Below are 14,666 nucleotides of genomic sequence, written 5' to 3'. Positions count from 1 at the left end.
TTGGCCCCCGCTCCAATCCAGCTTGCTCTGGGCGCTGGAAGGGTCACCTAGGAGCCACGTTGAGGGCTAAGTGGAGCGTCAGTCCTCCCCGCAATCAGCACCCGGGAAAGAAGCGGCGAAGGCCCAGAACCCGGAGGAAGTGAGGGGAAGGGGCAGGGGGCAATAGCCCCCGTCTCTGGTCGCGCGCCTACCACGCATCACACCTGTCCGTCCACCGCTCCTTTCCCGGCTGGGAGCTGCAATCGGCCGGCCGGGGTTCCCCGGGCGGGGGTCTCCCCAGTGAGCTCTGGGTGGGGAGGTCTGCGGGGCGGTGTCCTCGGGGAGAGTCCTGCAGGATATGGGTCCGCGAGGCAGGTGCCGGCATCGGCGCGCAGGGAGGGGTCTGTCGGGCAGGGCTCCGGGGCGGCGAGTCGCTCGCCGCGGCCGCGGCAGGAGGGCGGAGGCGCGGGCAGGGGCTCGGAGCGGCAGGCGGGGACCCTCGGCCGCCGCTCCACCTGCGGGCCGCTGCTGCCCCCGCCCCCTCCCTCCCCCTCCGCCGCCGCCCAGCGTCGCCGCCGCCGGAAAGTTCGCGTGCGGCTGGCGCGGGGCGCGGGCGCGGGCGCGGAGCCGGCGCCGACCCTGATCAGGCAGCGCTGCGGGGGCGAGCGGCTGCGGGCCCGAGCGGCTGCGAGCCCCCGACCCGTGAGCGCGGAGGACGGCGGAGAGCGCGGAGAGGCCGGAGCGGCGCGCGGTGAGCACCTGGGACGGGCTCGAGGGCAAGTTCCCGGCCAGGGGCCGAAGGCTGGAGCGCGGGACTGGCTGGCGCGCACCCCTCTCGTGGGTGGGCGGTCTCGGGCCCCGGGTATTGCCCTCCTCATCCGTCGGACACCCTCTTCCCAACCCCAGGATGCGCCCTTCCAGCTCGGACGGGTCAACCTGGTTCCGAACTACCCGGAGGGCTGAGGGTCTCAGCGCTTCCTCGCTTCCTCCGTCCTCTCCTCCCCGAGGAGCGCGTCCCGGGGGGAAAAGAGTGGGGTGCCTGTGGCAGCCGGGAGCTCTGTCCTGCTGCCCCCTCCACTCCCGATTCCTCCCTCCAGCACCCCCTCTTCTCCCCTCCCCGAGCATACACAGAACCGCGGAGACACCCCCAGAGGCGTGGGGACGGGCGCTGGGCAGCCCTGCTTCACTCCAGCAGCGGCTGCTCCCCAAAGCTTCCCAGCAGTGTCTTGGTTACCCGGGTTTCCCCGGAGGGGCCGAGGGGCCACAGCATCCAGCCTGACACATTCATGTGCGGAGCCTACACTTATCACTCTGATCCACAGAGAGGACAGGGCATTGCCCAGTCTGCCCTTTCCTCACCGGCCAGCCCCCACTCACAGGCAGGGGCCACAGGGTTTCTGCCCCTACCAGGAACCCACTGACTCCTGATGTCTGGGCACCTGCATTCTCCGAGGACCCTTCGGGATGTTGTCCAGCCTTCTGTGCTGGGGGATGAGGGTTGGTGGGGCAGTAGCACCCTGGCCCACTTCCAGGCCCGCCCTGCCCCCACTGAGTGGGAGAGGACGCAGGAATCAGGCTTTGTCAACAACCTGTGGCCAGTGATCTGATCTCACCCTGGGGCCATGACCTTCTGCCACTTGCTCTGGTTTCACAAACACCCACCAAGCCCATTCTCATCAGAAGTTGGCAGGCCCCATTCAGAAGCTGGGGTGACCATGCTCACCTTTTGGAGCTCAACCATCCTGAGGGGGGGTGGTCTTTTCCCCAGTTCCAGGTCTGGGAGTCTGGGACATCCCCAAGGGAAACTGGGGAAACGGCTGAGCTTTGAGCCCCCAGGAGTTGTGCGTTCTGCCAAGCAGGGGGCAGAACACATGCCCCCCTCAGCCTGTGGAGTGCGGGAGTGGGAAACAGAGGAGGGGGTGAGGTGGGGCTGGGAGAAAGCTGGCCCTCCATGCCACCACATCAGTGTCTAATCCTGAGCTACCTGTGCTGGGCAGGTGCAGTCCAGGGCCAGAGAGAGAGCCAGGCCTCCAGGTCGGTGAAGGGAGAAGGCTTGGTCCCTTGCCGTTAGTCCCCCACCCCCCACTGGCTCCCGGGCCGTGCCAGGAGAGTAATAAGGTGGAAGACAGCAGCCCTGCCTGAGGCCTCAGCCAATGGGAGGCACGGAGGGGCACCTCTGCATCCAGGTGTCAGTCCTCATTCATTCAACAAATATTTATCCCTGGGCCTGGCAGGCTGCCTCTGGGGTTGCAGTGTCCCCCACGGTAGGGAGGGGGCCTGGACCTGATACTCTGTCCTCCTCTTCAAGTGGCAAAGCTCATTTACTCTTTGGTGATGCGGAGCCAAGGATTTTACAAGTAGGAAACCGAGGCTCTGAGAAGTTAAATTATTGATATTTGCCCTTGGTCCCAGGACCAGAACTGGGCCCCGCAATGTCCCCCTCTCCTGTGGGGTCAGCCTCACACCTGGGCACCCATGGCAGGGACCTCAGGACCTCAGCCTTGCACACAGCTGAAAGTCATCCCGTACCCAGCCCTCATGCAGAGAGGTGTCTAGAAATCTTGCCCGTACTCCCCCTGAAAGGCATGGGGGGCCTCATCCATTTCTGCTGCTTCTTGTGTTTCTATCAGAGTCTTAGTGAGAGCAGTCATCCTCCTCTTAAATTGGTGGCAGGGTGCTGATGCCCTGATCCCTAGGGCCCTGGGGCCCTGGGTGCCTTGAACCGGTTACCCAGCCTGGGATCTGTAGGTACTGAATTGTGTGGAAATCTTCAAGGATTCCCAGCCCCATGTGCCAGACCAGAGTAAAGGGTATGGAGAATTGCTCCCCCCTCCCCTGCCCTGGCTGGGGCCCCAGGGCAGCCCATCCTTCCCTCCCCTCTACCCTGGGGCTCTGCTTCTCTCTGCGGTTCCCAGACTGACTGACTCCTACCTGGAAGGCAGACTGGCCCAGCTGTTGCCCTGCCCACCTTGAGCTCTCCTAACAGCCCTAGGAAGTCAGCAAGGTGAACTTCCACTTTTCAGATGGGAAAGTCAAGGCACAGCTGGGCCACCCCCCACCCCCAAGCTGGGCTCTGAGGGGGCCGACATCTTGCTTTGGAGCTCCTCACTGGACAAGTCCCGCTGCTTCACCCTCCCCTCACCACCGGCTGCAGGGCCTCTGGGCAGGGACAGCTTATCGGGCAGTATCTTTTCTCCCCTTGTCCCCTGCTTGCTGTGCACCTTCCGCTCCACCCCAGCCATCCTTTGTCACTCTCTGCCTCCCCCGCCCCTCCAGCCTCTAGTTATCCAGGCTGCCTCTGTCTCCCTGGGCCGGCCCACCCGTCTCCCCTATCCCGCAGCAGGGCCTCACACGGCAGGCTCTGTGGCCTGGGTGGGCAAGGGCAGGGCAGCAGGCTCTTTGATAAGAATCAGAAGATAAGGCCCCTTGGGCTAGGGACACCTGAACCACCCTCGTCTTCCACCCACCTGGGGGGCTACTGCCTCGGAAAGCCCTCCGGTCCAGCTCCTCCAGAGCAGCCCTAAACCTTGGCTCCTCACCTAGACCAGGGCCTGCAGACCAGCGACTCCTGGGCCCTGCCTCACCAGGCCTGACCCACACCCTGGCCCAAGGGTGAGGAGCCCCACGGCAGTCTGTGTGGACCCACCACATGGCGTCCCATGAAGGGTGAGGAATGAATCACAGGAGAGTCCACGTGAACTGGCCCCCTGAGGGCCCATCTGGACTCCAATGGGAGGAGACTGAGATCCAGGGTTGTCTGGGAACCCTCCACCTTCGGTCGTAGCCTGCGCCCCTCCTCCCTACCTCCTCCCTGGCTTCTCCCAGGCACTGCCTTCCAGCCAGCCAGTTTCGTCCATCTGTCCATCCATTGGTGCACCACATGCTCACTCTGTGGCAGGGTACCTGGTGGGAGGGGCCCATCCACAGCCCTAGAGGGGCTCGTGTGAGGGAGCCCCTCCCTGTGCCCTTGTGGAATTCAGTAGAGCAGAAAACGGACTCTGGAAGCAGTGACACATGCCTGATGGGGCCGCTGATGCCTCAAGCATGGCTCTGGCCAGGACCAGGCACCTCGGGCCCCCCGACTACAGGAACCACGAGGGCGGCGGTTCTGCATCTGAGCCCCCGGCAGCCCAGCAGTGTTCATCTCAAAGGAACACGCTGCGGCTGCCTGCATGCTATGGCCCAGGAAACCCAGGAAGCCTGGCTTGAGTCTTAGGAGGGGCCCAAGGAAGCCCCTAGACACCCCAGTCCTGGGCAAGGGAGTATGCCTGTGCCAGGGACCACTTTGAACATATGCCTGGCACTCCTGACTCCTGGCAAGGCTGGAACCTGGCCCAGGGCCACCTCAATAACCACATCCCTGGGGACTAAGTGATGATGGATTGTCCCGGCACCCTACCCCGGCCTGCCAAACTGACTTTCCCAGGGCTAAGAATATTGGGAAGGATAGCAAGGGCCGAAGAAGGAGGTGGGCAGTTAGGGAGGCTGCTTCCCCCCCCGACGTCTTTGGTACCAGGCAGGACTGCGATCACTTAGCTAGCATGGAGGGGAGGGGCTCTGGGGCCGGCCCAGCCTCCAGACAGACAGTCACGGGCCGTGAGAAAGCAGCTCCCCTTGGGTGATGGCGCCAGCCCCCCAGGCACGGGGCCAGACCCCAACCCCCAAGTGGCAGAGTGACCACTTCTTGCATCACTTCCCTCCCAGCTCCCACTCCATCAGTAGGATTTGGAGACTCCGAGGGAGGGGTGGTTTTAGGGGAGCAGGACACCCTGTTGATCATGAGAGAAACCAGCTGTGCCTCTTCACGCCAGAGCCTGCCCCCCACTGCACAGACCCTGCTGCTCTGATACTCGCAACCCCAGAGGAGCGTGCACCTGTGAGGACCTCTTTGCCCCAGCTGTGCAACCCCAGCCAGATGTGGGGGGCAGCTGCCCAGAGGCATGCCCCCCATCCAGCCACACTACCCCCACCTCTTCCTGCTGCTGCTGCTGGCCTGCCAGGTGAGCACTGCCGGTCCCCCACCCAGCCCCTGACTCCCACCAGGCTGCCTGCTCCCTGTGCTGATGTCTGTCCCCTCTGTCCATTTGTACCCCCCCACCCCAGCCAGAGACCCCCTCTGCTCAGGTGATGGATTTCCTGTTTGAGAAGTGGAAGCTCTATGGTGACCAGTGTCTCCACAACCTGAGCCTGCTGCCCCTGCCGACTGGTGAGCCCTGCCTTTGGCCTGAGTCCAGTGCTCTCCTCATGGGAAAGCCCTGTGCCCCCAACCCCCACCCACCCATTTACAAGTGAGGAAACTGAGCCACAGAGGAGCTAGTGACTAGCCCAGGGCTACAGATCAGGGTGTCTAAGAAAGAGAAGAACTGCCCCAGAACTAGGGTGCTTCACCACCCTCCTCTGCTGTTGGGCACCAGCCCTCCACGCTTGAGGCCTGGACACAGTCTTCGCTCCCATGGAGCTCAAGGCCTAGCAGGCAATGTGTGGAGGAAGTGAACCGGGAGGGGCAGGCAGAGGGCATCGGGCCTGGTGATGCGCAGGGAGATGGGCCATTATTTGGAGTGCTCAGGCAGACCCAGCACCAGTGTTCTGGACAAGTTCTGAAGATCACTCGAGTGCAGAGAGAGAGAGAGACTAGGGCAGGAGGAGCGGCCTGGGAAGCCAAGCCATTGTCTGGGCGAGGAAGGGGGCTGGTGTTGGGCCCAGAAGGATGGCAACAGAATTGGGGTTCAGCCTCCAGGGACAGTAGTACTGCCAGAGGGGCACTAGGAAGAGGGGAGACCCCCAGGGTGAGAGGCGGGGCATCCAAGGGGAGGTGGCCAGGCACAGCTGGAGCTCAGGACCGGGCTGGACAGAGGCGTCCGGGACAGGCAGGATGGTCACTACGCACTGGAGGGAGCAGAGAGCATGCCGCAGGGGCCGTGGGGGCCAGGCCCTGCTGAGGAGCAACCCTGGCCCCGCCTCTGCAGAGCTGGTCTGTAACAGAACCTTTGACAAATATTCCTGCTGGCCGGACACCCCTCCCAACACCACGGCCAACATCTCCTGCCCCTGGTACCTGCCCTGGTACCACAAAGGTAACCACAGGAGGGATGTGGGGGGTTGACTGAGGGGGTCGAGTGTGGGGGCAGGGTGCTGACCAGAGCCTGCCCCTCCCAGTGCAGCACCGCCTCGTCTTCAAGAGGTGTGGGCCCGATGGGCAGTGGGTGCGTGGGCCTCGGGGGCAGCCATGGCGAGACGCCTCCCAGTGTCAGATGGATGACGAGGAGCTTGAAGTCCAGGTCAGTCCGCGGTGGGTGCCACGGGGTGGGGTTGGGGTTAGGTGGGGTCGGGCGAGGCGGCCTTCTCCAGCCCCGACTGGCCACTGCCGTTTGCAGAAGGAGGTGGCCAAGATGTACAGCAGTTTCCAGGTGATGTACACGGTGGGCTACTCCCTGTCCCTGGGGGCCCTGCTCCTGGCCCTCACCACCCTGTTGGGCCTCAGGTACACCCACTGACCCACACGGGGGTGGGGGTGGCGGGGCCACAGTGGGCAGGGGGACAGGGACTAACTCGCCGTGCCCACAGTAAGCTGCACTGCACCCGCAACTACATCCACATGAACCTGTTCGTGTCCTTCATGCTCAAGGCCAGCTCCGTGCTGGTCATCGACACGCTGCTCAAGACGCGCTACAGCCAGAGGATCGGGGACGACATCAGCGTGAGCGTCTGGCTGAGTGATGGGGTGAGTGCGGGGTGAGTGCCCGGGACCGGTTTCTTGGCTTCCAGGCCCCGGGGTGGTAGGCAGCTGGGAGACCTGTGCTCACACTGCCCCCGTGGCCAGGCAGTGGCCGGCTGCCGGGTGGCTGCGGTGTTCATGCAGTATGGCGTTGTGGCCAACTACTGCTGGCTGCTGGTGGAGGGCGTGTACCTGCACAGCCTGCTGAGCCTCGCTGCCATCCCCGAGAGGAGCTGCTTCCCCCTCTACCTGGGCATCGGCTGGGGTGAGTGGGCTGGTGTGCAGGGGTCAGGGGTGAGGGCAGGCAGCCCAGGGCCTTGGACCAGAGCTGTTCTTTTCCCCCCGCAGGTGCCCCCATGCTGTTCGTCATCCCCTGGGCCGTGGTGAAGTGTCTGTTCGAGAACATTCAGTGAGTATCAGCTGACTGGAGGGTGGGCTGGAGACGGGCTCACCTCTCCCGGCTGGGAGGTGAGCCCAGCCCTGTGGGGAATGGCCATGTGGCTTCAGAGTGTGAAAGCGGCTCGGGGGTCTCTGGCCAGCATCAGTAGGGGGTGGTGAGCAAACCTGGTGCCCCGGGGTGGAGGTCATGGGTAATTATCTCCCTTCTTTTCCTGAGGCACTAAGTAGATCCCACAGAATCTATGGGATGGCGGGGGTGGGAGGGGCGCGCTGGGAGGCTGCCAGGACACAAGCAGTCCCTGCCCTGTAGGTGCTGGACTAGCAATGACAACATGGCCTTCTGGTGGATTCTGCGCTTCCCTGTCTTCCTGGCCATCCTGGTGAGGAGACAGGGCACCTGCTGGCACCACAGGGAGGGCTGAGAGGCTGCTGGAGTTGCCCCCCCAGCCCCTCCTTCCTCCATCGGCCTGCAGCAGCCCAAGGAGACAGATGGCACCCTGCCGGGGTGGACAGGGAGGGAGACCTGGCACTCTGCCAGGACACTGGCTGGCGCCCTGTGTCTCGGGCCAGGCTTCTCATCCTTGAGTGGGTGCCCACAACCCTAGGGCCTAGGAGCCAGGGCCTGGCTGGCTGCCCGACCCACCTCCAGGAGGGATAGGTGGGGGCCAGGGGCTACCCTGAGCTGTGTCCCCCCCAACACACAGATCAACTTCTTCATCTTCATCCGTATCCTTCACCTCCTGGTGGCCAAGCTGCGAGCCCACCAGATGCGTTATACTGACTACAAATTCCGGTGGGTGTGGGGTTGTTGGGGGGTAGGCGGCTTACAGACCCAGACACCCCTGAGGGCCAGAGTGGGTATAGGTGGGTGTGGGGCACCAGAGCCCTGGTGAGGGCCTGGGCCGGATGGCTCAGGCTCTGCCCCTGCAGGCTGGCCAAGTCCACACTGACCCTCATCCCCCTGCTGGGAGTCCACGAGGTGGTGTTCGCCTTTGTGACCGATGAGCACGCCCAGGGCACCCTGCGCTCCGCCAAGCTCTTCTTCGACCTCTTCCTCAGCTCCTTCCAGGTGCCTTCCCGCCCCATAACCACCCAAAGCCCAGGCCCTGGGCGGCCCTGACCCCACCCCCTCTCTCCAGGGTCTGCTGGTGGCCATTCTCTACTGTTTCCTCAACAAGGAGGTAGGTGGCAGGTGGTGGTGTCAGGGGGAGTGTAGACAACCTCACCCTACCCCTGAGGGGTGCAAGCCCCTTGTGTCCAGCTGCACTTACTGGGCTCAGTTGCCGGGATGCTGGGTGTCAGGCCTGCCAAGATGGGTCAGCCTCAGCCGTGCACCTAGAGAGGGAGGGGTTCCCAGATGTCCCTAGCTTTCTGTGGTGACAGAGCCTGCCTGGTTCTATACCCAGGGCACCATACTGCCCTTCAAAGCTAGCAGCTTGGGGATCCTGGGAGGGTAGCAGGGGCAGGCCCTGGGTATGGCCCGACCCACCTGCCCACCCCAGGTGCAGTCAGAGCTGCTGCGGCACTGGCATCGCTGGCGTGAGGGCAAAGCACTGCAGGAGGAGCGCCACGCTGGCAGCCACACGACCAGGCCCCTCAGGGGCCCCCCCAGTAAGAAGCTGCTGCTTGCAAGGGGCAGTAGCAGCAATGGGACTGGCCAGGACGCCTCTGCCGAGACCCGCTTGGCTGGTGGCCTTCCTGGATCGGCCGAAAACCCCCAGTGAAGCCCCCAGAATTCCAGCTGGGGCTGGACTCAGAGGCCCAGAGAGGCCATCACCAGAAATCTGGAACTGATGTCCAACGGAGGCTAGAGTGTGGAAGCAAGACAGCACCCTTGTCCACACATTCCCCAGTGTGGTGGTCTGAGGGGCACCTGCTCTGTGCCCAGGGGTGGGGGACAGCATGTGGTGGGAAAGCTGTTCTGTGAATGCGTGCCCCTTTGTCATCCTGGGTGTCAGCGTGTCCACGTTCAAGGAAACGTGTCCTCCAACAATAAAGAGCTCTGTGTACACCCTGCGTAGAGAGCTGGGCTAGAGGAGAAGGGCTGGCTGAGCCCAGGGCTTCCCCATGAGAAGGGAGTGGCCAAGGACAGCCCGTGTGGGCTCACCCCCTCTAGACTTTTCCTCACTACCCCATCATACCGGTGAATTGGAGCTGGAACCCCTCAGGATGTGAGTGGTGGCTGGAAGTGACCCACCTGCATGTGCTGCCCCTAGCCCAGTTTAGGTGGGCTTACCCCCACCCCCAGCCAGAGTGGACAGTGCCCATTCAGTCTTGGCCCCTCCACCCCTGGAGGGTCACCATTCGCCTGCAGAGGGAAATGAAGGGCGTAGATGGCCTAGGGGTGAGCCACTGACATCACAGTCCTACCAACCCCACATGAATACATCTGGCTCCCTGCTGGAGCCGAAGCCAGGGCTGGACTCAGGCTGGGTAAGGGCATCACTGGACAGGCCAGAACTGGATGTCCTCTACTGGTCTCTGCTTCCACCCCAGCATCGCAGTCCACTTGCCAACTGAAGCAGGGAGAGATGAATGCCCCAAATCGAGACCATCCAAGTGCAGGCACAGCAGAGTTTTCCTAAGACTGTGGCCCAACAAAACAGTCAGTTCACAGGAGTCCCTGCAGTCCCTGCTACTCCAGGACAGCTGTGCGCGAGGGTGCTGTCTGTCGTGTGGCGGCTGGGCAGAAGTCCCTGCAGTCCTTGCTACTCCAGGACAGCTGTGCACGAGGGTGCTGTCTGTCGTGTGGGGGGTGGGCAGGAAGTCCCTGCAGTCCTTGCTACTCCAGGACAGCTGTGCACGAGGGTGCTGTCTGTCGTGTGGGGGGTGGGCAGGAAGTCCCTGCAGTCCTTGCTACTCCAGGACAGCTGTGCACGAGGGTGCTGTCTGTCGTGTGGGGGGTGGGCAGGAAGTCCCTGCAGTCCTTGCTACTCCAGGACAGCTGTGCACGAGGGTGCTGTCTGTCGTGTGGGGGGTGGGCACCCTGCTTGGTAGTCAGTGAGGGCTGATGTTCATGCAGAAAGTCAGATGGGCATGCCCTGAGTCCAAGCTGTGGACCCCTGGGGCACAGTGCATCTGATGCAGAGGGTAGAGGCAAGTGCAGGAGCATCAGGACTATGGTCATGCCTCACGAGCTGCCTCTGTGGCTGGTGCCATGATGCCCAGTGCAGGGAGGTGTGAAGGGAGGAGCAGGGGTGCTGTCAAAAGAGGAAGGGGCAGCAGGAGCCAAGAGCAGAAGCCAAATGGGCCAGCCAGGTGGCCCTGCTTCTAGGAGCTGGTGGGAAGTGACTGCTGGGACCTGGGGGAGGGGGTGTTCAGTCTCCGCCCAGCCACGTGGGCTGGAGCTGCTCAGGCAAAGCTGGGTTAATTGGGGCAAATGAAAGGACAGGAGGCCTCTCATGAAAGGTAAACAGAATTATTCACCTCCCAGGCACTGGGGCCCTCCTGAGGGGGACCCTGACCTCATGCCACCGGATATTGCAGGGAGGGAAGGGCAGAAAGTGAGTTGCAATAGACTGGGCTCTCCTGTGGCCCAGGTGGGATGAGATGTTGCTGTGATTGGTGTGGGCTGCAGCGCAGCGTGGCTGGCTGCACCTCTGAGGACCTGAGACCCCTGACCTTGAGGCTTCAACCACTTCCTGTCCCAGGCTCCCCAGGACCTAGCACACTTCTGAGCCCGTCCACAGGGGCACCCCTACCCATCCTCCGTGCCCAGAAGCCTTGTGGGCACAAGCTAGCACAAGCAGGGCACGAGTTCTCCTTCACGCCAGCTGAGCTCAGGGTTGGTGACTGCCCTGGGGGTGTGCCACTCACCCAGGGGACTCCCTCTGCCCTTGTCCTCCTTCACCTTGTCCCTGTCCCCAAGGGAACTGGAACAGGCCAGTGAAGTCAAGGGTGGAGATGGGGTGGAGGCCAGGCAGGGGCTGGACTCATCCAGCCAATAAACATCGACTCTGACCAGGCTGTCCTGCAGGTGGGGTGGAGGTGCTACCGGTGGGGGAACCCACTTTCCAAAGCAGGGCCCAGCACCCACACAGCATCACCCTGCATTCAGGAAGATGAACATTCCAGGCTCTCTGCCCCTTTGCCATCTCTGCTTCCCTTCCCACCTCCACCCCAGCCCTTCATCTCACGCCCTTCCCCTCCAAAAAAGCATAGGAACTACCCAGCTTGTCTGTCTGTGTGCATGTGTGTAGCACTCAGAGGGACTACGATAAACAAGGGTCACACCTAGGGGAGTGATGGGCACCCCCAGGATGGCACTAGTGTGCCAGGCAGAGTGGGTCACTGGGGGAGGCCGCCTTAAGCAGGGCAAGTTTACAGGAGAGACACTTCAAGGGGATCAGAGTGACTGAACACACCGAGAAAAGATTTAGATAACCTGGTGGAGAGTTCAGGTCTTTAGTGTTAGTACACAGAAAACTAAGCAAATGAAAAAAGGTGGCAATTAATAACTTCAAGAACAGAAAGTTGAGTAGAAAAAAAAATCACAGTTTACCACATGGCTCAGCTCTGAACACACAGACATCATAATTTACTCAACACTGATGTAACCAAAGTTATGAGAGAAAAAAAACTGTCTAGGGAGGACAGTGGATGGTAAAAACATGTGTGTGTGGTGCCAGTGGTAAAGAATCCTGCCAATGCAAGAAAACGTAAGAGAAGTGGGTTTGATCCCTGGAGTTGGGAAGATCCCTGGGTCGGGAAGATCCCCTGGAGAAGGAAATGGCAACCCACTCCAGTATTCCTGCCTGGAGAATCCCATGGACAGAGGATGGGGCTACAGTCCATGGGTTGCGAACAGTCGGACATGACTGAGCACGCATGCAAATAAGTTGGGCTGGGAGTTTAAGAAGGAAAGGGGAGAACCAAGAAGCACAGTTCATGTATGCTATTTAAAAACAGAAACAAAACAATCAGCAGAAAAGTTCAAAGTAGTTGCCTCTAGGTGAGTCAGAGAAGTCTGAGGGCTGCACCTGACCAAACTCTGCCTGCCTGGGCCTCCTCCTGGACACCGGCAGCCATCAGTCCCAGGCCCTCCCCTGCCGCCCTTTCTCTTGCCTTGCTCTCCACTGCTCTCAGCCCCCTACCCTGCTTCCTCCTCCCTTCCCTGAATGCAGGTCCCACCCTCCTTCCTTCTTCATCAACCTTAAAATAGCATCAACATTAAAATTACTCCCAACCTTTATCTCCAACCCGTGGCCCCTCCAGATCCACACTAGACTCAGCTTCCCACTTGGCATCTCTACATAAGACATCCAATGGCATGTCGAATTCCACTGCCCACATTAAGCTCCTTACCTGCCCCCTCACCCAGCTTCTTCCTCCTACGATTCACTAGAGGTAGCCCTCCTAACAGGTCTCTCCACTTGTACCCTGAGTCTTATGGCCTGTTCTCAACACAGCAGCCAGAGCAATCACTTTACACCCAAAGTCTGCTCCAGTGAATCCCATCACGCATATCTCACCTCAGTTTACAGAAACACAGGGAACAGAGGAGCCTGTTAACACTACAATGATGCAACCAGGCAAAACCGGAATTTGGGAAACTCCAACATCAGGTATCCAGGGAGTCTTCAATCATAAATGGAGGGAAAATGCAGGAGGCAGTACTGTGACTAAGACAGACTGAAGGGACACATCAAGCTTATGCACTTGGCCTTTCTGAGTCTATAACCCTCGAGGAATACATTATTGTCGACAGCAGGGGACTATGGACTGGGTATTACGACACTGGGGAATTGTTGTTTATGCTCAATACACATGAACATGCTCAGAGTACATGCTCAGCAAGTACGTGCTAAATTCAGATTTTGATAAACAACCTTAAAAATCAGATATGGCCAGTCTCCTACAGCAGGTCACCATTCCCTCATATGGACAATCAGGGCAATAAAATCACCCCCTCCTGAGGTGTCATGGTAATAACCCCATCCCCCACCAAGTTGCCAGCACAGAATAAAAGCAGAGACGTGTGTGGCACTGCCAAGGGTAGAACGTGATGGAGATGTGGGTACCCCGTCCACCAGGACACTCCCTCATCTCCTCTCTCCTCGCTGTCTGAGGGTAGCGGAGGTGTCTCCAGCCACTCAGGGTTGACCAGGCAGCCCACTGTGCTGGTGAGGATTCTATCACCACTGTTCTGGAGTTCAATACCCGTCCCCCGCAACCCTGGCACAGCCCATTAACCACATTCCCACCTCTGAAGACTCCAGGCGTAGGGTCTCTTTCTCAGAAAACCTTAAGTTGACGGGGACAGCAGGAATGAAAAGGCCTCAAGGGTTGTCCCATGGGCCCACCCACACAGGGGCAAAGTATCAGTGCTAGCAGGCAAGGCCAGGGGAGAGTGGCTACACAGGGGAGACCCAGATGCTGGGGGCCCGGTGTGCCACCATTCCCACTTTCCAACTCCACAGGAGGGACGAGTGACCCAGAGAGGGCTGAGAGCAAAGTCAAGTCAATTTTTAACCAATGCAACATAGTAGATGTTTCCAGTGTGCTGCCAGGGGGCCTGAACACCCCTTCAGGGGAAGGCCTTCCAGTCACCACAGCCCAAACCTCACTTAAAATGGGAAACAGGCAGGACAGCAGTGTTACATGCCCCAGTCACAGCAAGGCCAGGGTCGTGGCTGCAAGGGGGCAGACATCCAGGCCCCCGCAGTCTTGTGGGTCCAGGGCCCTGTCAAGAGCATCCATGAGGTGACTGTCGCGGCAGCAGGCCCTAATACTCGGCAGCCACCAGAGGAAGGTGCTAACCTCCACTTCAGGAAACAGGCTTCGAGACTCAGCAGCTTGCTCAATGCCACGTGCAGCAGTGGCCTGGCTAGGTTCAGGCCCACCCCTCCCCTTCTCCAACGGGGGATCTCTGCTGGCTGACCATCACCCCATCCTCAGTGGTCTTGGACATGCTGGGTGAAGGGTACCTGTGCCCGTGTGCCCAGCCTCTGGCCACAGGGCCCTGAACCCCAGCCAGGCCACACCCACCTCCTTCCAGCCACAAGCACAGGGGCTGTGTGGGTGACCCAGCCCAGCAGGCACTCAAACCCTTGGCAGGATGCCCCATAGGTCCCTGGGGAGCAAACAGGCCTGTGTGGTTACAGGAAACTGGCTCAGGGCCTGGCACCAGCCAACGCCCACTGGCTGCTGCTTATTGCATGTACCATCCTTCCTGCACCCTCATCCCTGGGGAACCCCCTCCAGGAGAAGACGTCTCCCAGAGCCACCTGTGGGGCCACTGGAGCCCCAGAATACTCTTAACAGGAAAGGGCTGTTCCCGAAATAAATTCCGGTTTGGCTTGTCCGCCAGGGCTACGTCCAGATCTGAAGGTCAAGTGCACTGGGGCTCTCCAAGTCCAGCAGCCACCCTCCCTGGACAGCAGACAGGCCACCCCTCAAGGGCCCAGTGCTGCTGAGGATGTGTTACCTCCAGGGCCCCCACGTCCACCTCCCACTGCCCTCCAGAAGCCCAAGCCCCCTGGTGGAGCCCAGGGATCAGACGGAACTTCTGGGCCTTGGACTTCCAGACCTGTGTGGGCAGCCAAGATAGGGGCCTCACAGACCAAGTTGCCAA

The 14,666-nt window shown here is 60.9% G+C and overlaps 1 protein-coding gene across 2 annotated transcripts; it reads left to right on the top strand.

Annotated features, from left to right (window-relative positions):
- Window positions 1-573: 573 nt before the first annotated feature.
- On the top strand, window positions 574-9,104 carry GCGR (glucagon receptor). 2 transcript variants are annotated; one of them, XM_061392562.1, is made up of 14 exons: window positions 574-730; window positions 4,791-4,979; window positions 5,083-5,185; window positions 5,946-6,053; window positions 6,136-6,257; window positions 6,354-6,460; window positions 6,544-6,700; window positions 6,800-6,959; window positions 7,043-7,103; window positions 7,404-7,473; window positions 7,798-7,886; window positions 8,024-8,162; window positions 8,233-8,274; window positions 8,596-9,104. In XM_061392562.1, exons 2-14 carry the CDS (start codon window positions 4,920-4,922, stop codon window positions 8,815-8,817), a joined length of 1,440 nt encoding a protein of 479 aa, XP_061248546.1. In that variant the 5' UTR covers window positions 574-730; window positions 4,791-4,919; the 3' UTR covers window positions 8,818-9,104. The 2 variants fall into 2 exon arrangements, with proteins under 2 accessions (XP_061248546.1, XP_061248547.1); XM_061392563.1 differs by lacking the exon at window positions 6,354-6,460 and having other exon boundaries at window positions 587-730; window positions 6,605-6,700.
- Window positions 9,105-14,666: the final 5,562 nt, after the last annotated feature.

This window comes from Bos javanicus, chromosome 19 (genome assembly GCF_032452875.1).
Source record: "Bos javanicus breed banteng chromosome 19, ARS-OSU_banteng_1.0, whole genome shotgun sequence".
In the NCBI taxonomy this organism is placed as follows: domain Eukaryota; kingdom Metazoa; phylum Chordata; class Mammalia; order Artiodactyla; family Bovidae; genus Bos; species Bos javanicus.
Note: the sequence above shows the minus strand (reverse complement) of the source record. Positions and strands in the feature narration are given on the sequence as shown.

Coding starts and splice junctions, on each gene's coding strand:
- GCGR (XM_061392562.1), top strand. CDS start 4,920: ATGCCCCCCATCCAGCCACACTACCCCCACCTCTTCCTGCTGCTGCTG. Junction 5,186..5,945: donor CCTGCTGCCCCTGCCGACTG/GTGAGCCCTGCC, acceptor CCGCCTCTGCAG/AGCTGGTCTGTAACAGAACC. Junction 6,258..6,353: donor ACGAGGAGCTTGAAGTCCAG/GTCAGTCCGCGG, acceptor TGCCGTTTGCAG/AAGGAGGTGGCCAAGATGTA.